Source organism: Salarias fasciatus, chromosome 11, assembly GCF_902148845.1.
Source record: "Salarias fasciatus chromosome 11, fSalaFa1.1, whole genome shotgun sequence".
Taxonomy (NCBI): domain Eukaryota; kingdom Metazoa; phylum Chordata; class Actinopteri; order Blenniiformes; family Blenniidae; genus Salarias; species Salarias fasciatus.
Window position 1 is genome coordinate 14,185,251 of NC_043755.1, and position 27,771 is coordinate 14,213,021.

Below are 27,771 nucleotides of genomic sequence, written 5' to 3' on the forward strand. Positions count from 1 at the left end.
TGTGTGTGTGTGTGTGTGTGTTTGCCCTGTGGATGGTGGCCTGTCCAGGTCATATCTTACCCTCAGTCTCATTTCATTCCAATTCAAACAGTTCCGTAGATACACTTCTTTCAGTTCTATTTATGTTAACAGCAAAAACACTTGTAACTCGTTTAAGAAAAATGCCACATGCAGTTGGTTATCATCGTCATTGTGATCAATTCCCTGATCAGGATCCATCCACAAGCGACTAATGAGACTCCTTCAAACCAGAGGAAGTTCGTTTCCATTTTTATTAAAAAATTTAGTATATACAGTAATTACAATGTTAATTAATGTGACGTACCAGTGCCTCATGGCGTGCAAAGTGGGATTCATGATCACATCAGGCAAGATGTAATAACAACATACAGTGCTGTCATATTAGGGAAACTTTGATTGAAATGCGGGATGACAAGAAGGCACTTAATTGTCTTATGAAACATGATGCCATTATCTAACGCTGACAATTCAGCCCAATTTCTTTCCCATAATGGAAGAAAAAAAAAATTATGCAATCAATGATTGGGAGAAAGAAAAAAGCCTTTCAAATTATCAGAACCCCTTCAAAACCTCCACTAACGAGACTCGGCGCAGCCACAGACCAGGTTTCTGATTCATGGATGTGTGGGATGAAAACTTTGAAACAAACAACAAAATAGGACAGCATTCTCAGGATAGTACCAAAGGGTTTTTTTTCCCCCCACCAACAAATACAAAATATACAGATTTTATCCAAACCTTTTCCAGTCATACGGATATTGAGGTAACTACAATATAATGCATAATTACTGCACCACCATTACAACCATTAACTCACACTAGACATCATCACCATTTACCAGCAATATAGTGTTTCTGAAATGCATCAGGCATTTTTTTTTTAAACATTTAAAAATCCCTTTAAAGTTAGCATCACAATAACTGATTATGCAACCGTCTTGAAATGAGTGTTTGTACAATTCCAGGTAGTGTGGCGTTGAAGCCATCGCTGCGTGATGCTGACCGGAGCGGATGGATAAACGTCTCCCTGCTGCAGCCAGACTGCCGTACAGGTGAAGACTGTTGCTCGCAGCAGTCCCAAGGCCAAACGCAGTCGGACATGGCAAAGCTTAGCACCAGAGATAAATGACTTTTGCGTGGAGTGCAGGAGGAAGAGCTGAGATTAGAACTTCTATTACGGGTCTCTGGCTCGAGGTGCAATGACGTGGATTTACGTCGAGGCTGGCAGCAACCGGGAAAAGCCCTGCTCTGATCTGCAGGGCGTGCCGTTTCAGTCTTATCTCGCTGTCACATTCACCTCACTTTGGGCCTCCCGAGGAGGGCTCCCCTCAAAGTCCCCCCCCCCGCTGCAGCCAGTCAGGAGTTTTCCAGACTTGACCGGTTCTGGTCTGCCAGGCCTTTTAAAGTGAATGTGAAAGTGAAACGTCTGAGGTATAAACAGAGTGCCTTGGTACTGAGTCTGACAGTCCAGGATCTGATAATCAGCACTATATATTATCATACATTCACACCACGGATAGTGAGACATGTCTTATGAATTCTGAGTGATTGGAAGCGAAAATAACTTCTTTTGGCACAACCATCATAAAGCAGCCCGGCAGAATGAAACTGGCTTAAAATTGAGATACTTATTACACTTCATGATCTGACAGAAGAGAGCAAAACAAAACGAAGGGAACAAAATCATCACAAAATCCTTCATAATCCTTCGCGGTTCAGAATAAAACAATCGAAATACAATCAGGAGTTGCGGCGCGCTCAGCTGAAATCCCGGTCAGGGAAGATGAGGGGGGCGACGAGGGTCCAGAGGTAGAGTCCCAGGCCCAGCCAGCTGGAGCACATCTTCACCCACACTGCCGGCATGCTGCTCTGCATGGCCTGGGTGGTGGTGTCGGGTCTGGAGGACGCACAGGCGGGGAGAAGAGAAGAGCAGTTCAGTCCAGTTCAGGTCAAAACCTACTCAGACACCTTCTGTGACACTCTGCTGCTTTTCATATTGGGAACACACCAGATGAGATCACTTTGACAAAACAACAGAGGAACTCTAAAGTGAAGTAGTGCGCCATCTTGTGGCTGTACCAGGCAACTGCACATCACATCAACACAAACTCTGATGAGTGTCTCTCTGTATTTTCCCTGTGATGGAGAGACTCTCCATTTATCACTATTCACAACATTTGCACCCTGCGGGCCATCAATACTTACTGGTACCAGTTGGTGAGAGTCATCATGATGTACAGGGAGGCCAAGCAAAGGTGGAAGTGGAAGAAGGAGTAGCTGTAGGTGACGCCGTCCTCCTCGTTGTCGACGGCCCTGAGGATGCCGTCCTCTCCCACCACGCCCTCTCCACCCGACCCCCTGCCCTCCTCGGTCTGCATCAGCTTGTTCACCTGGGTGTTGCTGGACGAACGGATGCTGCAAAGACAGCGAGGCTCAGTCAGTCAAAACGGGGAGGGCAAACCGGTTCAGAGGCTTTGATCCATCCGGTCACACATACCTGGCGTAGAGCGTGCAGAAGACGAAGATGATCAGGCCGACGATGCCCTGAGCGTCCCACCACTGCACCGGGGCCGGGCTGCTCTCACCAGAGATTTCAGAGGCCGAGATGTTCGACACCAAACTCAACAGGCTTGGGTTACAAGTACGATCTGGGACAAAAAGAGAAACATAAACGGTTAGAAGCGCATATAAATGCAAAAATCTTACAGTGAGCCTGTTTGAACTTTAATGAGCCTCATTCTTATCTTTTTTTTTTTTTTTTTACTGTAAAACCAATTAAAAGTATTGTATGAATTCTTCTTCAGTTGAACAGAACCCAGTTGTCTGGTGTTGAGAATCCAGTTTGTAGCCAGCTTCTCAGCCCAATCACAAAATGAAAAATACACAAAAAATAGTTGATAATAACTAACGAAAGAGCAAACCTCCAAAACTCTGACAGATTCAAAAGAAACTGGTGAAAAAGTGGGCATTAACATGACTCAAACACAAAGTTTCATTTTATTCCTCTATAAATTATGACACCAAAGACGCCACAAACATCTAGAAAGTCCTCAGAATGTAATTGGATTCATTAAAAAATGGACTATGAAGGAAATAAATACAAAACTGTTGTTTTTCTCTTTTCACTGTTTCATCCACTGTTGTGTCGTCACACTATCACACAATCAGGAAAGTCATCTTAATGTCTACTATCTAATGTTTTCTATCGGGGTGATTTGCATTATTAAAAAAGCATCTATTGTTTGTGATCTCAGGTGTATGCACAGTTTCAATTACAGAGAAACCCGATTCTCTGGACCGAAGAGGAGAATTAGCAAACATTTCAAAACCGTTTCAATCTGGAGGTAGTTAGGATGCTTTGTCACGGTTGTGTGTAGATGCAGTCGCACAAAATCTACTGCAGCTAAAACTAACTACAGACACTGCAAGATATTCCAGCGTTGCCTTTCAGTTTGAAGAGGCAGATCACACATGAAGAGAAAAGGAAATTGTGCTAACTAGAAGCAAAAAGCAGCTCTTTGCTCCTTTCACATACCAGGAACAACAACAACAACAAAAAAAAAAAACCTTACCACTATGATCAAAATGCTGAAGCAGGTAAATGGCAAGAATATTTAAAAAAAAAGAAAACAATGAGTCTCATTGAACCTGTGCATGGACTGAACGCTAAAAAGGATCGGAGACAGAGACTCACTGGGGTTGTTGGTCATGGCAGACCATGTGACATACATGGTGTAAAGGGAGATGAGTGAAGCCTGGAGCAGACCGGAGTGTGGCTGGGCTTCCTGGGAAAACACCACCACGTGTGAGCAACGTCACTTTTAATATCACAACACATTACTATTGATTGAAGAATAAATATGGCACAAATCAAACCTCTGTCAGCATTGACAGAGATAATCAGATTTAAACATCTTACCTGGACCTTTGGCAAAATTGATACAACGGAGATGATGATGCAGAAGATGAGGTTGATGCTGATAAAGAATTTGTGCTCCGCGCAGTCGTTCGGCTGTGTGTAGTAGACGTAGAAAAGCACCACAGCTGTGATGGCCAGCGAATAGAGGAGGATAGTAAAAGACAGCAGCCCTGGAGGGAACACGAACACGAATTAATATCAAAACAGCACAATAATATCAGACACAAGGGATTCAGTTGGATGACGAACGACGACAGACATTTCTATTCTCTGAAGCAGATGTGATTTCAAAGAAACGCAAAAAAAAAAAATCAATCAAATCAATAAAATTCATTCCAAAGATAAAATTGAAAATAGCTGCAGTAGTAATACTGAGCCAAGCAAAACATTGTTTTCTGTGAACTTCGAATGAGAAGCTTTTCTAAATAACATGCAGCTGCAGCAATTCTCTCGCCACTTGAGAGGAGACTTCCCCGATTCCCAGAGGTAACAAACTGAAATAAAACCACCACTGTAGTGTGTAACGATGATTTCCAAACCATGACTTGTAGGCACCATTTCTGAGTACATTATATAAGCTTGACTTTGAATGTTTTTCTTTAATATTTTGTGAAATGTCACCTGCTCCTTCTCTTTACTTCTTCATAAAATCTCTTGTTCTAACAACAGTAACATCAAACCTTATCATAAAAAGGCAGTTTTGAAGAGGTTGTTGTACCTGCAAACCAACACTTGTTGTCTGAATTTTCAGCATTTTCTACCCAGATCTTGTTCCAGGAATGGGCGAAGTCGATGAGGAGAATAAGCTGGATTAGAATAAAGATGAAGGATCCCACCAAGCCAAAGTAAAACCACACTGTGAATGGCAAAAGAGACAGAAAGCGTGGAGTTTTCCAACATCACTGAACAGAAATAGATAACAACAGCTGACATTTTTGGTGTGCCAAAACAATTCTTAGTACCAGTGTGAAATGTTCCGTCAGGGATGAAAAAAGCTCCCACTGTAATCCCAATCAGGATCAGAAATTTAAAGAACCAGAACCTGGAAAATAAATATTGAAAAGGTCTTGATCAGTTTCCATGCTGAAACTTAAACCTATCCTGTACTATAAGCTCCCACAAAGTTCTTACCCATTCTGAAAAGACGCACGCGGGTCTTTGCTGCTGCGGACGCCAATCATGATGGCGAAGAACAAGAAGAAGAAGCACGTCATTGCAAAACACATTCGGTACACAGACTTGTAGCCCACAATGACATCGCAGTTCACATGGTTTTCTATCCCAGGTATAGAAGTTCCTCCCTGGCAAAATCCTGGGATCTACGAAACAGAAGAAAGACACATTAGGGGGAGATACACTTAAATAATCCTCCTCATAACAGTATCAGATATCTTATGTAACCCTTATAGATGAAAATTTTATTGAAATTATGCTACCCTCCCATGTTAGGCTCTCTGTTCAACGCTATCTCACACTTCCTCATGTTAACAAATCAGCTTGCAAACAAGCCTCTGAGTTCATTGGACCGGACTGGAATAATTCATCAAGATTAGGTCATCTTCAGCATATCACTCTGTTTAAGTAGCTTTTATCTTCTTACCCTGAGTTGAACCGTTACTGTCATCAATAAACTCTACGTAACAGTGACTTCAGTTAACTGCAGGCCTCTCACTCTAGAATTAGTTGTGGTGTTTAGGCCACAGTGTGGTTGTGGTGTGTTGTCTTGTGTTTTGTCTGTCACACTGTTACACCACTAATAGAATCTCGTTGGTGATATAGTAAATAAACATTAAAACACATTAAAAAGAAATACATTTCTACATATATAGCACAACAAAGCAAAATAATCATGAAAGATGCATCATGAGATACATCTCAAGTTTCACTTATGTAATCCTAACGACGCCATTGATCTCAGCAAGTTATAGTATCAACGGTGGTTTTACCTTACGGAGCTCCGTCTCCATTCCAGGAAGGATCATGATGACGGACACAAATGTCCCCAGCAGTAGAAAGAAAGAGAAGACCAATCGTGTGATGGTGGAGTTGTTGGAAGAGGGACAGCAGCCACACAGAAGACATGGTGCTGAGCCGCACAGACATGACGCCTGTGAGAGATGGAGAGGAGAGACATGGATGAGGAAGGCAAAACACAAAGGAGAAAGAGTAAAAGCTAAGAGCAAGATCCAAGTGCTCAGGTCCACTCCAATGGAAATATAGGACTGGTTAATTATTAAACATGACAGTAGATTTCCTGTTCCAGATTTAACTTATAACATCATCATCCAGATAAGTGACCTAAATATAATCAGATAACGTGGGAGTGACAAAAAATTATGCTCATATACCTCCTGGTATGATCACCAAAACTAGTCCACAACAGAAAAACACCATCCCCACCTTATTCAACAGTGACTCACAGTCTAAGCTAAATAAGAGCTTCTATATTCTTGATCTCATCGGGATCGGGTATATTTAGAAGATGAAACCAATCAGACTGCCAACAACTTCGTGACTTTGCACATTTAACGGAGCTAAACCAGGTTAATGATTTAATCTAACATTCATATTTACACAACTGGGCTGACGAGGTTAACTTTCTCATTTTCGTTTTTATAATATTATGTCTATCAAATACAACTGGAATAAGGAGCTGAATAAACTAAAAGATAGTGATATTACGAGGTTTTTATTTCTGGCCATTACAAGCTGTTGATACTTTAGCGTTAGCACCACTACTAGCCTCAGCTTCACAATACAGCACAACGAGAGCCAATAAAACGCTTTCATCGACATATCAGACAATTCTGTAGAAGTTCGGATGTACTTACACAGCTGGCTAAGGAGCACAGGGCCAGGCAGGCACCCATTGTGACAGAAAGAGCCGAAATGTAGGAGTGAGTAACAACGCCTTCGTCCTGCTGTCAAAACGCACAAGAAGCCGGAAGACGACTGACTGGTTTTCAAAATAAAAGCTCCGCCCTTCCTGCAGACCGGATATGAAGCTTTTATTGACCATGGGGTTCAAAGCTTGCCACTTCCTGTTTATGAATTTGTTGAACAATCTGTAATCGACCTGAAACTGCAGCGGAGTGGAGATAGATTCTTTCACCACGCTGACACAATTGAATATATTGAAGCTATTCTGTCCATCCATCCTTTACACCAGGGGTGTCAAACACGTTTTACTTCAGGCACTGCATACAGCGTATAACTTTATTTTCAGTTGAATGGATAAGTAAAATACTGCCATATTAACCTTGAGTTGAAAATTAAAGTTTTTTTTTGTTTTGTTGTAGAGAATACATGAAGAAAAGCATCTATATTTTCTGCACTGAAGCAGACAGGAGGAGGCTCGACAACACAGACTGTTGGCAGCCTTCTTCCCTCCCTGATGGACATTTACGCCACCCAATGCCTCAGCAGAGCACATAACCTTATCAAACACAGGCCACACCCTGGTTACAACCTGTTTGCCCTAAGCAAAAACAAAAACAGTGTCCTCACCAGGGCCATAAGCACCTAATTCACACATTCATTAATTCGTACACATTTTGCACATCACATGAAAGCTTAAAAGTCTACAGATAAACATATGTAAACTTACTGTCATATGGCTTTATTCTTTGAGAGAGTGTACTACTTTCAGACATAGCATTTTTTTTCTGTTTGTTACATTTTGTTACATCTTGTTTATTTGCACTGTACAGAATAGTTCGCCTATTCTGTTGTACACTGCATAATGATAATTAATTCAATTGAATTGAAAGTCCTTTATTTATCGCACAGGGGGAAATTGCCACATATATACAATATAATACAAAAATGTGAGAAACACAAAAGATATTTACACAGGAGTTGCACAGAGCTAAATGGATGTTGGATGTTCGCACATGATAGATTAACATTATCTTGGCATTCAGGAGAGTGTACGTGCTGGGTCAAGTTGGAGCAGTGCTGGTTGTCAAGTCTGATACAGTAGCAGGGTCGGGTCTACGCAGGGGCAAGAGGGGGCCTGGCCCCCTCAAATAAATGTTGTGCCCCCTCAAACTAAATCCCCCAAAATATATTATGTTTGATATATTTTTATTATCTTATGTCTCTCTCCTCCGCTCCACTTCTTAATGTCTTAATGTCTTGCTTGCCCCCTCAAATATAAAATATATCAAGCTGTTTCTCGTGTCATGTTTCTCGCCTCCGCTAAGTAATTTACATTTTTAAAGCAAATAATAATTTAACATGTTGTTAAATTATGAATATGAACAGTGCATAGCACAAAAAACAGGGAAGCTAACACGTGGTGCGTTGGTGTTTGCATGCCTTTGCGTTGACTATGAAATGACCCTTACGCTGCACTGTATTGATGAAGAATAGGAGAGGGTTAGATGTAAGTTATTTATTTCTGAATTTATGGAACTTACCTGTTTTTTTAAACTGCAATGCAAAGTTTTTTTAAAGAGATGTCAGTTATTTCCTACTTTTCACAAGTTGAAAACTAATAATATGAATAATATAGTACTAATAATATAGGGAATTATCGGAATTATTGTCCATTTATCGTTATCGAGGTGAGGTGCTCAATATATCGTGATATTGATTTGAAGCCATATTGCCCAGCCCTAGTATAACAACAATAACTACAATAAAACAAATGCCATCATTTGAGACGACACAACTTTACAAGGTACTTGTTCAGGGTAGCCGCATCCTAGTGGGTGAATTTGTCAGTTAGACATGGTAAAAGGTGCTGGAGCACAATGGCCCCTCAACATTTGTGGCTGCCCCCTCATACATGCCTGGCTAGACCCGACCCTGTACAGTAGCAGCTCCTTCACATACCTGGGGAGACATAGCCTGTCACTCAGAAAGCTGTGCTGTCTGAGCACAGAGCCTGCCTATCTTCAAAAACCAAACAATTTGGACCCAAAATTACCAAGGTCTCCACATAAACACAATTTTAATGACACTGTTCGGGTACAAAACAGAGTGCAAAGCCCCTCAAAAATTCTAACAACTGTTGTATCATGCATGCTTTTACAAACTCACCCTTTTAGCATGTTGTCAAAAAAAAATTCCTAATTAAACTTCAAGGAGAAAAATACACAGGAATCAGACTGAAAGCTGTTGAAAAGTTTAAGAGAAATCAATTCAGAATCTTTCAAGATGAGACAAGTCACAAAATGCAACCAAATCTGAGATTGTCCAGGGGTTGTTTTATTCTTCCTTAAACTTCTCAGCCTTATAGACTGAAGCGAATAAAGATTGATTTTCAAAACACTGAGGGTGCAGAAAGAGATAAGATGGGAAGTCTCAGTTACTCCTTCTCTACCTCCAGAGAAGGTCAGACTTTTAGACGAAACAATCTCCTGTCAAGCAGCCTTTAACATGTTCACAAAGACAACAAGTCACTCAGCAGTGAGAGAAATGGGTTACAGTTCACATGAAACAACTTAAAACAGTGAATGTCCTGCTTTGAGTCTAATGCTAGTTTGCATTTTCACAGTAAAGTAGCGATCTTTCATGGCAGCATCACTGATATCTTAGCTCACATCTCATCATTCTAAGGTGTCCGCTACTCTTAAGAAATTAAAATTTTCATCATTTGCTTGGTGGTTTGGTGGACCGGTTTAGAGCATCTTGTGAGCCAATTTTGGACCTCAGGCCTTATGTTTGACATATGTTTCTGGTCATTGTTACAAATCGGACTCTGACTTGCTGGTAGTTTTAATACATCACACTGTTATATCACATGAAAAAAATGTTCGACTGCATTATAAATATTAGTATGCGCCTAAATGATGTTGTACTTAAGATTACAAGTTAGACTTGAAGTTCAGGGAGAAAAAAACTACATTTAAAATCAGGAAATCTCAGCATATAACAATTTGATGATTTAAAAAAAATATTGTACATCTTTATACAGTTAAAGAGATATATTAAGGCAGTTTACTGTTCCACAAATCCAAAATAGTTTGCAGACCAGACAGTGAAGGTAAGGACTTTGAAACTTGCCATCTGTCCTTCTCCTCAGCATCCCAGGAGTTTAGTGTCTGTTGTTTAAAACTACATGAAAAGCAAGAGAGAGCCTGTCAGGTGCTGACAGAAGTCTCTTCAAAGTCCCTGCTGTTGGAGGTTCAACAGCACAGTGTGGTGCGACGGTGATTAAGCTATTTGATTGTGTTATTAATAGTGCATTTAACCCAAAATCTGCAACTATGCCAGAATTCGGGGTCAGTGGTGATATAGTGTATACTGTGACAGATAAGTCTCAGTAACAGCCATTCTTGAGGTTTTTTTTCCAGTAGAATGAAAGGATGAGTAAAACATTATCCTCCATACAGAGAGAAACCTGGAAGACACTTATGGGCCGATGATGAAAAAGCACTGTTCTCTAAGAGATCTGAAAAAGAAAAAAACATATCCACACCTGAGGCCCCGGGGACTCCAGAACAAAGACTCACTGAGGCTCTGACCATATGGTCATGATGGTATGTAGCTACTGTATGTGTAAAATAAAGGTCACGTGTACAAATAAACTGTGTTCTAGCTTTATAATTTTACAAATTATCTCAGTGTTTGGGAAGTAAGATAGAAATGCATTTTCCTTTTTAATGTACATCTGACAGCTCTGAAAATAATTTCACGTTGGGAATTACATTGTTTTGGTTTTGAGGAAATGCCGACGATCGGGTGTTTTGAAGTCTTTCTGTCAGTAGAACTCACCCCTGTGAGTCTCCTACACTCTCCTACCATAATTCCTTTGCTCTGGCACAAGCTGGCAGCAGTTGGCAGGAGTTGGCAGCTGATGTCTGCCTCTCTTTTTTATTGTTCAGAGGATGCAGCTGCCAGGGCTACAGGTTTGCTCTCATCCATCACAAGAACTTCATCACTCACTCCAAGGACTTTCCTGTTTCTCCCTTAAGCAAGAGCTTCAACAAAGACCGCACAAAAGAGACGAAGGAAAAAAAAAAAGGCAGAAAATATAATGCTCAGCTTTTTAAACACTTTCCTGCTGAAACCTAAACCCTTGCACCTTCAACAAGACTGTTTGACTGCTGCAGATGAATCTCATGTTTAATATACACTTACAAAAATATGCCATCCATTTACAGCCACTACATTAACAAAAGGCAGAAAAGGAGCTGAACTTTGATCTGAAACTGATCATCTTCTGGGATTTTCACTCACAACCACCTTTAGGGTTTACAGAAGGTCAGAAAAATAGATAATACCCAGTGGTTGGTGAGTGAAAATGCCTTGTCCGTGCCAGAGGTCAGTTTAGAATGGACAGATGTGTTCATGATAATAGAAAGCAAATAGTTATAAAAACCAAGGTATGCAGCAGATCACCTGTGACCACAGAAAGCAGTGAACCTAATTATCTGCAGGAGCAAGCACAGCTTTAGAGAGGCTTGTCAAAACAACGTCTGGTCTGTTTCTGCTGCCACGTTCAGATGACAGGGCCAGAATCTGGCTTTATACATTTTATTTAAGCACGTGGACTGTTAATAAGGTCACTTCGCATTGACAGCAACTGTCAATTCAAGTATTCGCATGCCGCCATGCCTCCAGCTCGCCTCTGCGCCTGTTTTCGCTTCCTGGCGCGCGCAGTGGTTTCCGTGGCTCTGATTGGTGGATTTGGACCAATGGGGGCGCAGCTGTCTCTTCACGCGCGGGGTTTTGAGGGTATATGCGCGAGGTGCAGATGTTGGCGGTTTGAATAGAGGAGAGGAAGGAGAGCCGTGGACCTGCGCCCTCCGAGCTGAAGCACTTAACGGTGAGAACAAAGCCCTCATGTTCACGTTCAGACCGGCTTTCAGAGCTTCCAGGCGGCCTGCTGAGAGGCTCAAGCCGCCTCTCTAACGGAGTCCTCCACCGCTGGAGTCACTTCATTTGCGGGGTTTATTGTTGTGGCTGCCGTTAAGCAAACACTTCTCAATGCATGAAAATTAACTAACAGTTAAAAGTTAGGAGGATATCTTTTAAACTTCTGCTCGTGTGTTTTTCTTTCACCTGTCAAAATTAATTGTGTCCACAAAGACTTTGGATGAAACAGTTGTTGATTGTTGTGTTATGTAACGTTAACGCGTGTAATCATGTTATTTATTAGGTTTAGTTAAAAAAAAACGTTAGCAGTTTTGCCAGTTGGTTTTGTTCTTGAACTTATATTCGTTGTGATTGTTTCTGTGAAGAATAAGTTTTGGCACCCCGGTTTGTTTTGTATGTTGGGGTGTTTTTTGTGGTTCCCCTCCCCCACCGCTGTGCACAGATCTGTTTGGAGCAGAAACGTGCAGCTTCCAGGTGTGTGCACGTCTAACCGGTTCACCAGATTATATAAAGCTAACTCACTTCAAAGGGGGTGCACAATATTTCTGTAGTAAACAATCCTTGCATGCATATGTCTGAAAGGCAGCAAAGGAATCAAAATTAGGATTTTTCAGACTCTAAACGAGCTTTAGTATGACTTTAATGCCGGAACAAATTGTTTTATTAGAAAGACATGCTGCATTATTGACCAATGATCTGTAAAAACATGTTCAAAGTATAAAATAAAACAAGTTTCGATCAATATCAATTTTCTTCCCCACTTCTGTTTTCGCAGTAGCATCCAAAGCAAAATCTCTGCTGACATGGACAAACTTGGTAGGTATAAATACACATTTTTTGTTGCACACAGCTGCACACAATAGTTGCCTGCACTAGAAAAGGCGCACAGATCCAGCTTTTAGAACTCTGAAGCCAGACCTGCATGTGTCATTCAGCCACAGTTTGATGTATTTTGTCCAGCGGAGTTGTTAGATCAACACTTACACAATAGCTAATCATGTCTTTGTCACATCTTGTTTTCAGTTCTTCACACATCAGTGATTATTGTTCTCATCTGACCTTTGTGTTAAGGCAGTGACCCCTGAAAAGCTGGCCTGCTTAACCTTCTTTATCCCTGGTAGACAATGAATCTTATTAGAGGCAGTCTAGTCTACTTCATTGGTCTCAGCTGTGGCTGGTACACAGTTACTTAACTGAGCGCTGCTGTGAAGATTCAATAATCGTTCTCTAGCTTTATATACTGAAGTGGTAGAGTTAGCTGGGAGTAGTGCCAGTGTAGCATAGAAAATGGATGGATCAATACAAAATTTATAATATATTTGAGATTATAAAATTTAAAAATTTAATTCAATAGCCACTTATATCATAGAGTTTTTAATGATTTAGTTCTTTAAACACTTCTGTGGCTTTGCAATTTTTTTCAACATAAACAAACATCTGCAGCAGTATTATTGCAGTGAAATCAGACATATTGGACAAAATATTGAAGCTTTCTTCATCATTCTCACCTCAAACTACTGAATGATCAAATGAATCACTGTTTTACTGCAATGAAAATGTAGCTCCAGCATTTAAAACACAAGTTGCAAATCCTTGAATTAATGCTAACTAATAATATCTATTGCAGATATGGAAGTGAAGGAGCTGAATAAGCGTGCATCAGGTCAAGCGTTTGAGGTCATCCTGAGCCCTTCGACGCCAGACGCCAAGGGAGAGCTTCCATTCTCCCCCATCAGGAAAAAAGAAATGTCACTGGATGAGATTAAATGCAAGCTAGAAGCTGCAGAAGAGCGACGCAACGTAAGTAGACAAAGCAACATGATGCTAATAGATATGAGCAAATAACACTAGCATATTGATTCACTGTAAAATTCTGTTCTCTGTGTCAGAGCCAGAAAGCTGAAGTGCTGAAACAATTGGCTGAGAAACGAGAACATGGGAAGGAAGTTGTCCAGAAGGCCATGGAGGAAAACACCAACTTCAGCAAGCTGACTCAAGAGAAACTGGCTCAGAAGATGGAGGCCACCGTAGAGAACCGCAACGCTCGGATGGCGGCGCTCTCCGAGAAGTTCAAGGAGAAGGTGAGATTCTAATGTCCCGACAATCCTCAAGTTCATTTTTAGATGTAAAGTCATGTAAGTGGTATTGTAATGCTTTTCTTTAACATTCACAGGGCAAGAAGATTGAAGAGGTGAAGAAGAACAAGGAAGCGATGACGGAACGGGGCATTTGATTGGTTCATGCTCTTTTAAGCAGTCTTTACATCTTCAAAAATAAGCTATATTTTTTTATAACAGATCCTTCATATTGGCTTAGATCAGATTACACTGTTTAGTTTAACTTAGTGGTGCTGGCTAGAACTGGTCTGTTAGATTTAGTCTGGTTTTTCTGTTACTGTATATTTCTCTTTGGCAGCTGATTCCACGGTTTTCTTTCTCAAGAGGCGTTTGTCGTAAATATGTCCTCATCCTTTTTACTGTTGAAAGTCTTCCTTCATGGTTGTAAATGGTGAATGATTATGAAGACTTTAAAAGACTGCGCGATGCTGTACCCGTGTTTGACTTTTTTTATTAAAATATATCTACAATTGAACTTTTCTATCTGGCTTGTTGAGTTTTCATTGGGAAAAGTATCTGTGACTACTCTTTGCACACTCAGTCCTACTCTCCACAGATGCCCAGAGGCAGCTTTCACTCAGTATCTCTCAAGGGATTCTACAACAATTAACATTCCACCATGTTATTAAGTAAAAAAAAAAAAAAAAAACCCAGCTGAATACCATCTGAGACAGTTCAACTTAATGTGCCAAAAACAAGAAGAATTATTTCATATTTGATTATTTATTTACAGCCTCACTGGTGATTTTGATAAGAAACATTGTTGTTTGAATTGACATTGAAAATCTTTGTCTTGACAGCAGGATCATTCCAGGATTCACATTCATTCTGTTTAGCTATATTACACCTTCAAGTCTTTAACATTATGAATTAACTTTAACATGAAATACCAACCAGATAAAATAGTGCACTGCTTGTTAGGCCACACAATAACAAAGCTTAATCACAAAGTAAAATCTATACTAAATAAACTTATTTGTACTGTGATGCAGTGGTTTGCGCCCTCGCTTCATAACAAGAGAAAGGCTTAGGGTTTGTGCTGAATCTGCATGTTCTTTTTATACATGTGTTGTTTTTCTGGATAGTCTGGTTTCATCCCAAAGTTCAAAACATGTTTCAGGTTAAGTTGTGAGTGTTCAGTTGTGCAGGGTAAAAGCAGCCATAGCTTTGATTGGCTCTTGCTCTCTTAAGTTGGATACAGTGGTACAGAAGACTGGTGGATGGATGTGGAGATATAAAAATATATTAGGAAGTGAATCCAAAAAGTAAAATTGATTCTAAATAAATGACTTGATTACAGTATTGGCTTAAACAGATGCGCATTAATCCATAACGCTAATGTTATTGTCAAGTTTTGAATGAAATATGCCATCTATCTTTGTCAAGCTGTCATTTACACAAAAGGTTTTCTAAATGTAAGAAATGACACCACTGATTTTGAGAAGTGAATCATATAACACAAGTTTCCACATGGATCACCAACCACATCTTGCTGAATGTGAAGTATGGCGGAATTTTTTATAGGAAAAAGTAGAAGCCTCGTTGAGGATCAGTAACAGTGTCCCTCTGGCTGCTCTTCTTCACAGTGTAAAGTCATTGCAATTTTAATTTTCATATTCTTTCTGCTGCAGCTACTATTCAAACACCAGTGGGAGTGATCATAAGACGTTGTGTGTTCTGTTTCAAAGATCTACTCCAGCTGATATAAACGTATCCCAATGAATTATTAATGTCTGCGCTACTCTTCTTTCAAAAGTTGAGCTGTTTAAATTTGTATGTGCAATTAAAGAGAGTCAGTTACACAACAACCTGTGAATATGACAAATACTGAATTCAAACAAATATTTAGGTGTTTATATCTGATGTTATTTTGACAGAAAGTGTCAGACAAGGAGGTGCCCGCAGACTACAGGATCATTTGTTTTGGGTAAATAGGCTGATTTCATGATGTTTGTTTACGCCTACTTGGCACCTTGAGATCGCAGCACACAAACTGTAAATGTGCTCAGTGGAATATGTCCAGTGTTGAGCTGAGAAAAGTTTGAGGTTTGTTTTTTTTTTGTTTTGTTTTTTTTAGTTTCAGACAGATGACCAGATCTCTTCTTTAGCTTACAGAGTCTTTACTTTATGGAGATTACATGTTCTCCCTGTGCATGTGAGGGTACAGCGGTATAGAAGATGGGTGTGTGCTGACAGCATAATACTGTTTGTTCCAAACGGTCAGTCAGTACTGCTTAACACACATGCATCATGCGGCTGCACAATCCCTCTTTGTCATGTGCTCAGAAGGAAAGCTAACACACTGTGCCATGGTCCTCGCCTGTCTGACCTCACAGAGGCACAAAAGGTGGTTCAGCTTCAAGAAACGTTTGCAATCGTCTTTCACATTTTTAAAGCAAAGTATCAAACATAAATGCCACATGAATTTTCAGTTCACATTCCCCAACACTGACATTGTTCAGGTTAAGTCACAAATCTATCCAAAGTGGACACACATCCAGAAGGCAAACACATCTCCATTGTTATCCTGGGCATGCCCTGGATTCTTGGCTGTGAGGAATATACACTGAGAGGGCTGGTGTGAATCAAGAAACAATGCAGATCTCTCAGAAACACTGAGGCAAACAAAGAGATTATTGTAAGTGAATGCTAAGAGACACAGGCCATGAATCTGATGTGACCACAACAACCGTGCTGGGAAATGTTCTCTTCTGATAATCGTGTCCAGTAAAGTTATCACTGTTAAAAGGGAGGTAGGCCAAAACACTCACAAAAGAATGTTGTTCATTTTAAGAATGCAGATGTCACACTCCATCGTTTTGCTTTATCATAGCACTAAGTACAGTATGAAATTCCAAATGATGAGTTCAAAGATGTGAGACCCTCATATGTATCCATCAGCCAAAGTGGCGTTATATCAAGAGGTTACTTAACTGGTAATATATCTGGTGAAAGAGATAATTTAAAAACAGTTGAATTAACGATTGGAAAGTTAACTCAGACTGAGCTCAAATGCATGCTTTCTGTGGGCGCAAACTCAAGTATGAGGGAAGAACATGCAAACTTCATACAGAAAGGCCAACCCTGACTTGAACTGCAGGGGCTTTGATGCTAAGAGGCAAGCGTTCAAACCAACAACCCCAGCCTTGAACGTCATGCATGGTTTAGATGTATCACTGCTTGAAAACACCTGAGGCTATGAACTATGTCAATATTAGTAAAATCCTAAGACAGTCAAAGGCTCCCCTACACTGATCTGGTGTGCTGCAGGAGGCAGAAATCTAAAACAAGCAGGATGTGGAGATCCCTGAACTTCAATACATCAGTACTATTTATAACAGATGACTGACAGATATTAAGAAGCAGAACAAGCAAAGACAACACCCAGCAGTATAGAAGATATTATAATGTCAACTAAGAATGAATACATTTAAGTCAAATAAAAGTGGAGCAAAACACAGAATTGAAAGTTCAAATAAAACGTCATACAAAAATAACTAGGCTGTTTAAAGAAATTAGTGGTAAAATTACTAATATTAAGAATTCAGAGATAAATGTGTGTACCATTTATTGATAAAACTCCAGTGTGTGGGTCATGCAACTGAGTCGTGGAATTAAGCAGGATGAGGGACTGAATGGGGATTATTGATATAAACTGGTGTTTACTGAAAAAGAATATAACCCTAGAAACAGTTTAGTTTCTGCAAATATGAGGTCAACGGCGGGGAACCGGGGCTCATGGAGCTGAGGAAGAATTAGTATGGTGAGTGTGGGCGGGTCGATAAGCCCAGACGGCTGCTCTGATTGGCTTAGACAATGACGCAGTCGCGGAAGCGGAAGCGCCGTGCTCTCTGATTGGTCGGCAGAGCCGCCCGTCCCGCCGCTCCGTCGCTCCCGGCGGTTGCGCCGTGAGAGCCGCCAGGCGCTGGTCCCGACTCGGTCATCCTCCAGCACCTCTTCAAACAATGTTATCCACGCTCTGCGCTGCGCAAACTCATCCATCCCCTGCGATATTCAAGACTCTGGATTGATTCTAATCGTCGACAGGTATGCTCCATTTTTTTCCTCTTTTTTAAATTATGTGCATTTTTTCCACCATTTTTTTTCCCTGGCATTTTTGTCGCCAGCACGTTTGAAGCGGCATACCGTGAGATGCGCCCTGAGCGCGTAACCGTGCCATTCCTATCTTGTAGCGGCATTTCTTCACAGTAATTCACCGCAAACAGCACGCGGCTGCTGCGTTATGTGACGGCCACGCACTGCCGAAGCTCGGCAAACGGCTGCGCGTGAATCTTGTCTTGATCGCTGGATGTCAAATTTGCGCGGACGTGCCGATCAGGTGCAGCCCTGCTTGTGGGAATTGACTGACTGCAACAGGCCCGTTATTAGGCCTGTAGTTAAATATCCATAATTCACATGTTGGCGTCTTGGCCTATAGTCGAGACTATTTTTTTTTCTTCTCTCCCATAAATATTTTAGCGGATCGCAAGGCTGTTTGAAAGCGGAGGGTGTGGACGGGCGGCGGATGGGGTTATGTTACGTAATCTCCCATTCATCACTCCACGCCTTTCCTCCTGATCCTCGGCCCGTGTTCATCCCACACAAGCCGCTCTCCCCCCGGCTGCAGGGTCGGCGCTATCGCCTTCACGCCTCTGCAAAAAGATACGGAAGCGTGTTTCATGAAGCTGAGGGGCCAGAAGCGACCGGCCGTGAGCAGATCTGGTCCCACAGAATGGTTAATATTAACGTGGCGCTTCCCATGCAGAGGGCGCTCACACAGCCAGGCCACAGCAGCTGGGCAGCAGCTTGCATGGCTTATTTTATTTGATCATATATGCATACTAGTGTCCCAACACGGTATTTTTATTAAACCCATTTGAAAGAATGATTTGCATTGGTTTGAATAGATTTAAAAACAGGAAAGCAAGCTGATTACTTAGTTACCCTGCAGGTTAATATGCAAATACCTTCCTTAGAGTTACATCAGGTGTAGACATATACACCCCTGTCCTGAGTGACAAGACATATCATGTCAGGGAAGAAATATCAGTTACACTTGAAGGGGTGGGGACTTCTTCCCCTGCTCTTTTTCGAGTAAAATGGAAATGTTGTAAACAGGATAGGAATAAACTTTTGGCTTCCACCTGTTCCTCTTTGCACCAACTATGCATGAAATTACAACGACTGTCTGCTGTTCATTTTATTTTAGTGCTTGATCATGCTTGAGACAAATGAAACTAGCAAATATGACTTAAAAATTGAAATAAAGGACTCTTGATCGGTTTCAAAAAGCTCCATATAGGTGTGGTATGCTGTAGTTGTGAAGGCATAGCTACATTAATGTTGTTTCTGGAAATCGCTGGGTGCTGTTGTACACAGATATCTATTAAAATTAGAATGCAAATAAGCTAGAGTCCAATTTTATTTCCCTGCAATGCCCCATGAGCATGCTGGGTCCTTGTCTGTCCTCTCTAACAGAAGAAGACCCAACATCAGGTTCACACATAGTAAATGTGTTGAAATGTGTCTGAAGTTGAAGCTTTAGACTAATACTAACAGCAATGTGCCAAACGCGTGAGAGTCAGAATGAAGAAAAATACTGTAGTTTTAGGCTTCTTTCTAAAGATCCATCATTAGTGTTTAATCTCTTACCCGTTTGCCTTCGGTGTAATTCCTAAGATATCGTGTAGATTTCATAACAAATTAGATCAGATATTCATTGGCTACAGTGGCATCATTGCATCAGAGACATCTTCTTCAGTACAGCAGCTATCGTAAGAAAACGTACTGCTGGCTTTGAGAGTCGACATTGACATACAAAACACAATCAAAATATGTTTTGATCTTCAACAATACGGACTCACAGATGTTGTTAAGACTGTCTTATAAGTCAGCTCTTCCGGTTGGCTCTCCTCGCATTTAGCTATGTTCAAACAACGATGAATCAAACCAATATATTTGTTGCTGACTGAAGTGAGGCTGCTGCTCTACAGCAAGAATTGGTCTACAATGGAGCGTCTGCAGTGAACCAGCCCCCGATATTCCTCGGTCTTGATTCTTTTAAGAGTTTAAATATATATACTATAGCTGTGGCATTGTCTAAACTTATTTTTCTGCTCTTATAGCTTGACAACTCAGTGACAAAGTGAGTCTGTGGTGTTTTTTACCATCATTAGGTTGTCACACCACAGATGTTCACAGATCCTAATGACTTGTTTAAAGTACATTTGTTAACATATTTATGTATTTGTCAGATCAAGGCTGAATTCATAATTGAAACCTAAGTGCTGCCCTCATCATTGTGTGTAAAGGTCCTGAAACATCGTTGGTATTATCAGTAGCTGCTGGATTATATAATAAGCTGTCAAATTCCTTCCCTTCCTACCTCTGCCCCTTTTTCCCAGCTTCACTGTTTGTGAACTGGTCAATCTTTGGACTTAAAAACATTGTAAAAATCACGTATGTGTTCAGAGATTGTAAAAAAAAAAAGACATCAGAAGTCTCTGTCAATTTCAGGACTAAATAAGAGCGTTTCAGCTCTTAAAAGGCAACGGCGCTCGCTTGATGTTTTGAAGTCATTTAATCTCTCAGTTTGAAGCCTTTTGGGTGAAAGGTGAGAGCTTTTTAAAACCTCCAGCCTGTCCAGCTGCCTTTAAGACAATTGAAGACACCATCACTTCCACATACAGGAAGTAACTTCCTCCTTCTGGAACTGATATCAGGACGCTCCCCCCCCCCCCCCCCCCCCCCCCCCCCCACAGCAATAAATAAAAGCTCAGGCCTTCATTGTCGTGCAATTCTCTGCCCAGCAACTATTTTCCTGCTGTTTATTATTACATAGGAACTTAAAAGTCTTTCAGATGACCAGCCAAAGAAACATCTGAAGCCCGTTAAAGTCAGAAAAAAAATTCAACAGCGTGTGTCCCTGAGTGTTTGAATTGACAGTGAAAGATGGAGGCGCTGACAGGACAACCTCTGATCACGACGCCCAACGCTCAGTTTGCTGTTGAGTGTGATGACTGCATCAGGGCCATCATGAATGGCGCTCTGATACTCTGATTTAACACTGCTACTAGAGGAATAAATAAAACGGTCACCTGCGTTTAAGCGTCTCTTACAGTCAGGATAAATAACAGCTGCCGCAGCAAAGAGGTGTTGTTGAGCAGAATTATAGCGAGAGTTGATGCATGAATTTCAACACAGCGTGTAATTACAAAAAAGAGAGAGAAAAAAACCTGGTAAAACTTTGATTTTCTCAGACAGGCCTCAGATGGAAGCACTAAAAGTTAATCTCGTCTATATTTTCGTGATAATGAAAGCTTGAATGGGGCTGCATGAAATTATATAGAGAGGGTTCCTCAGTGCTATCGTCTCTTTTATGGTTCCAGTCTGTGGGTTGATATTTTATTTTCATGACCGTTAACTGCAAACAGCTGCTATCAACCTGAATAAACCTAATAAACATGACTAACCCATCACCAAACTGTAGACTGGCCCAGAGACTGAGCAGCATGTAGCTGTAATGGAGGATTTACCAGGAAAAAACACGACTTTCCTTCACTGCAGCTTCATGAAATAAAAGACTCAAACTGTCTGCCATTGATCATTGATCAGCTTCTTATTTGTATTATAATGTATCGAAACTTATATGATCAGTCAATCTGCAGATTGTATTTTATTTGGTAAAAAGAGGAAATAATGACAATTACCACATTCTCACTTTCTGAACTGACATTGCAATCAGTCATTTTCTTTTCAACCAACCATACAAGAAATCAATTTGTAATCATGTGGCCACAGGATATTTATTTTCCTCTTTATTGACCTGGAAATTCTTTCCTTTACTTTGCAATAGAATCACTAACCGTACAGTCCATACATGCTTTTATGCATACATGACACGATTGTAGCTGAAGGCCGGGCGAGGTATTGACTGATCGACCGTTTGGTCATTTTTCTCCATCCTCCTCTGTAGTCTCCAGTTTGCCATGGCAACGGTGGTGATGGAGCAGATCGGCCGCCTGTTCATCAACGCGCAGCAGCTGCGGCAGATCCCCCAGCTGCTGGAGTCGGCCTTCCCGACGCTGCCCTGCACTGTGAAGCTGTCCGACGTCCCCTGGGTGTTCCGCGAGCGCCACATCCACACCGGCTACAGGCAGGTGGACCAGAGCTGGCGCTACTACTTCCTCACCCTCTTCCAAAGGCACAACGAGACCCTCAACGTGTGGACCCACCTGCTGGCCGCGCTCATCATCCTGGTGAAGTGGCAGGAGATCTCGGAGACGGTGGACTTCCTGCGAGACCCCCACGCCCAGCCTCTCTTCATCGTGCTCCTGGCGGCCTTCACCTACCTCTCCTTCAGCGCTCTCGCTCACCTCCTCTCCGCCAAGTCGGAGCTCTCCTACTACACCTTCTACTTCCTCGACTACGTCGGGGTGGCCGTCTACCAGTACGGCAGCGCCCTGGCGCACTACTACTACGCCATCGAGAAGGAGCTGCACACTAAAGTGCAGGGCTTCTTCCTGCCCGCCGCGGCCTTCCTGGCCTGGCTCACCTGCTTCGGCTGCTGCTACGGCAAGTACGCCAGCCCCGAGCTGCCCAAGGTGGTGCTCAAGCTTTTCCAGGTGGTGCCCTCGGCCCTGGCTTACTGCTTAGACATAAGCCCGGTGGTCCACCGCATCTACAGCTGCTACCAGGAGGGCTGCTCCGACCCCATCGTGTCCTACCACTTCTACCACGTGCTCTTCTTCCTCATCAGCGCCTACTTCTTCTGCTGCCCGCACCCGGAGAGCTGGTTCCCCGGGAAGTGTGACTTCATCGGGCAGGGCCACCAGATCTTCCACGTGTTCGTGGTGGTGTGCACCCTCATGCAGATCGAGGCGCTGCGGACTGACTTCACGGAGCGCCGGCCCTTCTACGAGCGCCTCCACGGGGACCTGGCGCACGACGCCGTCGCGCTCTTCATCTTCACTGCCTGCTGCAGCGCGCTCACTGCTTTCTACGTGCGCCAGCGCGTACGTGCCTCTCTCCATGAGAAATCGGAATAAGAGTCAGATATATTAAAACATTTAAAAAAAAAGAAGAGGTAATTTATTTGAGAGTAGTTACCATTTTAAGATAATTCAACTGTTTTTTTTTTTTTTGTCGATGAAAGTTATGAGTTTGTGACAGTGACTTATGATTATTTCTTCTTGATGTGATCTGCCAAACTACAGTGAACTAAAAATAAAAGTGAGGGTGTTTTTCTGTGACTTACGATGACAAAAAGAAAAAAAGAAGGGAATCTCGTGTTTGTTTATTGACATGAAGGTAGTGCTCAAACACTGGGACAAGTTGCATCTTTGCTCCTCTCGTTTAACGCTCTGTTTTTAATCCGAGTCTCCAGGAATGTTTCGCTTCGACACACTACAGCCGGCTCTCGTTCAGGTGAAAGTTATGGTATTAGGAGGATTGTTACGGTGTTAAACAAATTGTAGCATTTTAAATCAAACCATTTCAAAGCATTTAAAGTCCAAAGAGACTGCGCGCATTGGGGTTGGATGATAGTCGTTCAGTTTTGAGTCGGTGTTCTCGATTAACCTTTCTGACTCTGACTTTTCCTTTAAATTTCAACCCCCGACTTTAAGGAATCAAAGAGGAGATTATTTTGGGAAAATTCCTCACGGCGCAAACACAGCGTCGCGGAAATATTTGAACACACTCGAGGAAAGATGAGAGCCCAATTTGAAAACCAAATATTTTATCTCCTTTATAAAAAAAAAAAAAAAAAAAAAGAGGAGGGATTTTCCTTGGTGAAAACATTCAGTTTGAAATGAGGCTGGCACTCTGTATCGGTGAAGAGATGGATGGAAGATTACTGATGTCTCCTTGTTGTTGCGACAATGTTAATCTTTTCTATTCAAAGGGCTGGAACTTCAGCTTTTGCCTTTTCATATCCCATGATGTCAGCGCTCCGTGTTCATCGTTTTCATCGTCGGTCGATCAGATTTGAGTCGCTGAACGCCTCGTCAGACTGGTATTCTGCTTTTAGTACGTTTCGTTTTTGTATGATGAATAATATGTATGTGCCTCTACGCATGTCTTTTGGTATATACTATGGATATTAAGTGTGTGAATGTCTTTGAGAGCTTCGCCTTGCACTCGTTTCTTACCCTGTAAATAGGCTGTATTTCTCTAGAAAGTTGTTTGTATCCGATTTTCTTGTCACACGACAGCATTCAGACGCGAATGCAGATTTTTTTTTTTGTTTTCCTGGTGGAATACAGCACTTTCCCGCGCTGCTGCATCCTCTCACCGTGTATTATCAGTGTCCTCTTTTCGGACAGACTTTCAAAGAGTCCATCATTTCAAACTGCTGCACTGTTTCTTTTTTTTTTTCTTTCTTTTGAAGACTTTCTATAAACCTATCACAGACTTGATTTAACTGTAAATGTTGTTTAATTTCTTTTCTTTTTTTTTTTAAATGATCTTAACTGAGAATGATCCACATTAATAACTGCACTCTCTGCTCATGATGGTGTCTCATGTGCCAATGAATCTGTTGTTGCATCAGTGATGGTACTACTGAAGGATGGAATTAGAGGCAGAATGTCAGACGAGTTCGTTTAGATTTTTTTCGTCGTGGCCTGACTGCAGACGTGTTACTACTGAGATTTTATTCCCCAAAAATATGAACCTTACTGACTGTTGACTCTGGCATCTCTGACCTGGTCTCATCACGCACTGCCTGGATCAACACTGTAAATACTGTAGCTGACAACACTGGCTATGTTTACATGCATGGAGGCTGTAACGTGATCGTTCTGGTTTTTGTGTTATTCCTTGGAAATGTGATAAATCGGAATAACCTGGGTAAAAAGAAAAGGAAAAAAAAAAAAAAAGTACTCCAGTTTTGGAGAAACCTCTGGTGTAAACCTCTCGTATTGTGCGGGTATGGATTTCTGGGCGAGGAGACTGAAGCTCTCATGCATTAGACAAAATTTGCACTTGTAGCCGTTTTAATAGGCTAATGATTTCCAATTGGTGAATGATGTCTGCAAACCTCTCACCAGCCCCGCCTGCAGCATAAGCTCACGGTCCGGACCATCGGAAAGACCAAAACACTGGAGACGCTGTGTTAAGCAAACCAACACTTGTTGGGATGAAAGCATCCAGCCAGGAAGTTCAGTTTCTGGCTCAGCAGATTTCATTCAACATCATTTTGTTTCCGGCAAAATGGATCGTCTGTCACAGATTATCTAGGTTGCATGCTAATAAAACCTGTTTAAGATTGCAACTGGAATACGGCCAGCACTCCGTGTCGGTGTGTGCGAGTGTGTGTGTGCGTGTGGGACTGTGTGTAAACGTAGCCTCTGATACCACCCAAGGTTTCCTTTTATCTCTCTGAAGCAGGGTGAGAGGGACCAGAACATCCTCTGCCTCTAAAAATATGTGTAACTGACTGTACTAATATTCTGTGGTATTTAAGAAAATAAACTGTTGCGGTAACTTCTGAAGTTCTCCTCTTTTTTTGTGTGTTTGAGGATAGATGATTATATTATGACAATATTAAAAATGTCATTGAAAAGTGCAATGATCTGTCAATTATTTCTAAACCTTAAAATCATTTTAATAATTTTGATCATGATGATTTTGGCCTCTCAAATTTAAAAAAAAGGAAAATAATCTGATTTTACCGAAATCTAATTTAATATTTTGAGATTTTTGATTTTCACTGATTATAAATGAGAGCACAAAGGATTAAATGGAAAAGCTTGAAATAGTTCTGCTAATGTGTAATAAATCTAAATTGTGTTCACTGTTTCATTGATCTGATAAGATAGCACCATTTTGCCATTTAAGTAATCTGTACAATTTCTAGATTAGAAATAAGATTAGATATTTCAAAGTCAAAAGTGTCATTTTAAAAAGCACATTAATATTTGTGTTAATATTTGTTTAATTCAACTGATCTTGTGTGGAAATGTTAACTAGGTCCACCCCGTGTGAACACACAGCGTGGAGGAGCTGCCTGCTCCTGACTCTCTGCTGTTTTCACAAAATCAGTTGTTGTGACAGAAGAACAACAATAAGTTCTATTTTAAGTATTGATTGTTTGGACAGCAGGAAAATATTCCAAAAGAACTCTTTGACACTTTAATGCTGCAGTACTGCATAAAGTGAAAGGTGCTTTATGTCTCCCTGCAGGTGATTTAATCATGAGCTTCTGACCACAGACTCTGTTGGAGCTAAACACAGATAAATCCTCTCTGTTCGACGAGTTCTGGGATTCAAATTACATGTAAATGTTATTGTGGTTTACAAGAGGAAGTCTGATAAGATCTTACTTATGAAACCTTTATATTATTTGCAGACAGCAGGTGAACTGAACACTGCGCCGACTAACTGTTGTTTCTTAAACCATTAGCTCCCGCTGATGTTAAACGGTCACTAAACTTTATTATCGGAGCGCTGTACTGATAAAGTAATGGACCCACAGTGCAGTTTATGAGGTGGCAAATGTAAATAATGGGCAGTGGAGAAAACCTGAGCTCTGAACTGTTGCAGTTTCTCAGTTATATAAATCATTGTGGGCAGAAGACCACCAGAGGGCAGCCTTGGTGTTTGGGAGGAGGATGACAGCAAAGGTAAATTCCTGCAACTAAGAGGATTGTCATGGGAGGTAAAAGTGTCTCTCTGGGGTATTGTGAGGTAAAAGGATGCATTCTAAAAAAGCAGAAGTTGTAGATGTATTTACTGCGTTTGCTTTGTTATATCACAGGAACAACGTTTATCGCTGAAACATTAACGGCAAAGAAGAAAAGCATCAGTGTTGAAGGCTGCTGATACTGAATATTCTGAAAAAAAAAGTTAAAATGAGGAATATTCAGAATACTTTACAGATGTTTAATAACAGAGTCAATCCAGAAATCCTTCAGGCATCAGACACTGTTTCCCAGATGTGAAGGATGCATACATGAGTATATATGATGAAATTACATTATTTTCCTTGAGGGCTCAATGGTAAGAAAATAAAGAAGAACGCTACTATCTGCAAAACCTGTGGGACGAGTTCAATAAGCCCTAAAAGATTTATTTTCTCTCAGAAAAATGGATGTTCACAGGCAAACATCTTTTCATTAGGGGCCACAAGCGATACGTCGAACATCACAAATAACCTCATAAAACTGCATTTTAAAGTAAACATGCAGGTCAATCAAAAGAGCTTTATTCCCTTCACACAAAGCAACGCCCCGCTGTGGCAATAAAACCACACAATTCATTTCTCACCATCTGCAGCCCGAGTCCCTAAATGATAAGATATATGCTGTTTCTCTGTAGTTAAATTAAACCCGGAGTGCAAAATGAACAACACTTGAATGATAGCTGCAAAACATTTGCTTAATAGCCTTAAAAATAACACACGATTAGGCGTAATGTGAACATTCATCTGGGAACAATACTTGGACAGGCTTCTTGCCCACACTCACACACACACACACACACACACACACACACACACACACACACACACACACACACACACACACCGTTCTGTGGGTGGCACATATGGTTTGATGCATGCATATGCATGCATGTTCTGTATGTGTGGATTGGGCGGATCTGGTGTTAAATATGTTTACATATGTCGGTATTTTCACGTTTTCCCTTCTTTGTGGGCTTCATGTGTGGGTTCAGCTTTGTATCCTTTGTGGATATTTGTCAGGAGCTTTTTCTTATGTTGATGAGGCTCACTTTTTTCTATTTTTTTTCTCTTTTTCTGTGTATTCATATGAGGTTTATGTTTCATCAGGCTTATCCTCCTGTTCTTGTCCAGCCTACATGGAGAGAAACACACACACACACACACACACACACACACGCTGAACATTTATAGTAAGTGGAAAA

The 27,771-nt window shown here is 41.2% G+C and overlaps 3 protein-coding genes and 1 long non-coding RNA gene across 6 annotated transcripts; 3 read left to right on the forward strand and 1 right to left on the reverse strand.

Annotated features, from left to right (window-relative positions):
* On the forward strand, window positions 1-25,395 carry LOC115396765 (uncharacterized). Its single transcript, XR_003932400.1, has 4 exons — window positions 1-19; window positions 8,509-8,513; window positions 20,031-20,040; window positions 25,198-25,395. It is a non-coding gene; the product is annotated as an uncharacterized LOC115396765 (long non-coding RNA).
* serinc2l (serine incorporator 2, like) lies at window positions 730-6,810 on the reverse strand. Its single transcript, XM_030102756.1, has 10 exons — window positions 6,772-6,810; window positions 5,887-6,048; window positions 5,072-5,259; window positions 4,903-4,982; window positions 4,659-4,796; window positions 3,941-4,110; window positions 3,716-3,806; window positions 2,519-2,669; window positions 2,227-2,436; window positions 730-1,918 (listed from the first exon to the last, which is right to left on the reverse strand). The coding sequence occupies exons 1-10, from the start codon at window positions 6,808-6,810 to the stop codon at window positions 1,780-1,782; spliced, it is 1,368 nt and encodes a 455-aa protein (XP_029958616.1). The 3' UTR covers window positions 730-1,779.
* Window positions 11,601-14,365, forward strand: stmn1b (stathmin 1b). Of its 3 annotated transcripts, none has more exons than XM_030102778.1 (5): window positions 11,601-11,717; window positions 12,546-12,583; window positions 13,395-13,567; window positions 13,657-13,848; window positions 13,941-14,365. In XM_030102778.1, the coding sequence occupies exons 2-5, from the start codon at window positions 12,571-12,573 to the stop codon at window positions 13,998-14,000; spliced, it is 438 nt and encodes a 145-aa protein (XP_029958638.1). In that variant the 5' UTR covers window positions 11,601-11,717; window positions 12,546-12,570; the 3' UTR covers window positions 14,001-14,365. The 3 variants fall into 3 exon arrangements, with proteins under 3 accessions (XP_029958638.1, XP_029958639.1, XP_029958640.1); XM_030102779.1 differs by having other exon boundaries at window positions 11,624-11,717; window positions 12,543-12,583; XM_030102780.1 differs by having other exon boundaries at window positions 11,669-11,717; window positions 12,543-12,587.
* paqr7b (progestin and adipoQ receptor family member VII, b) lies at window positions 17,798-23,880 on the forward strand. The gene is made up of 2 exons (XM_030102773.1): window positions 17,798-17,931; window positions 21,860-23,880. The coding sequence occupies exon 2, from the start codon at window positions 21,873-21,875 to the stop codon at window positions 22,929-22,931; it is 1,059 nt and encodes a 352-aa protein (XP_029958633.1). The 5' UTR covers window positions 17,798-17,931; window positions 21,860-21,872; the 3' UTR covers window positions 22,932-23,880.
* Window positions 25,396-27,771: the final 2,376 nt, after the last annotated feature.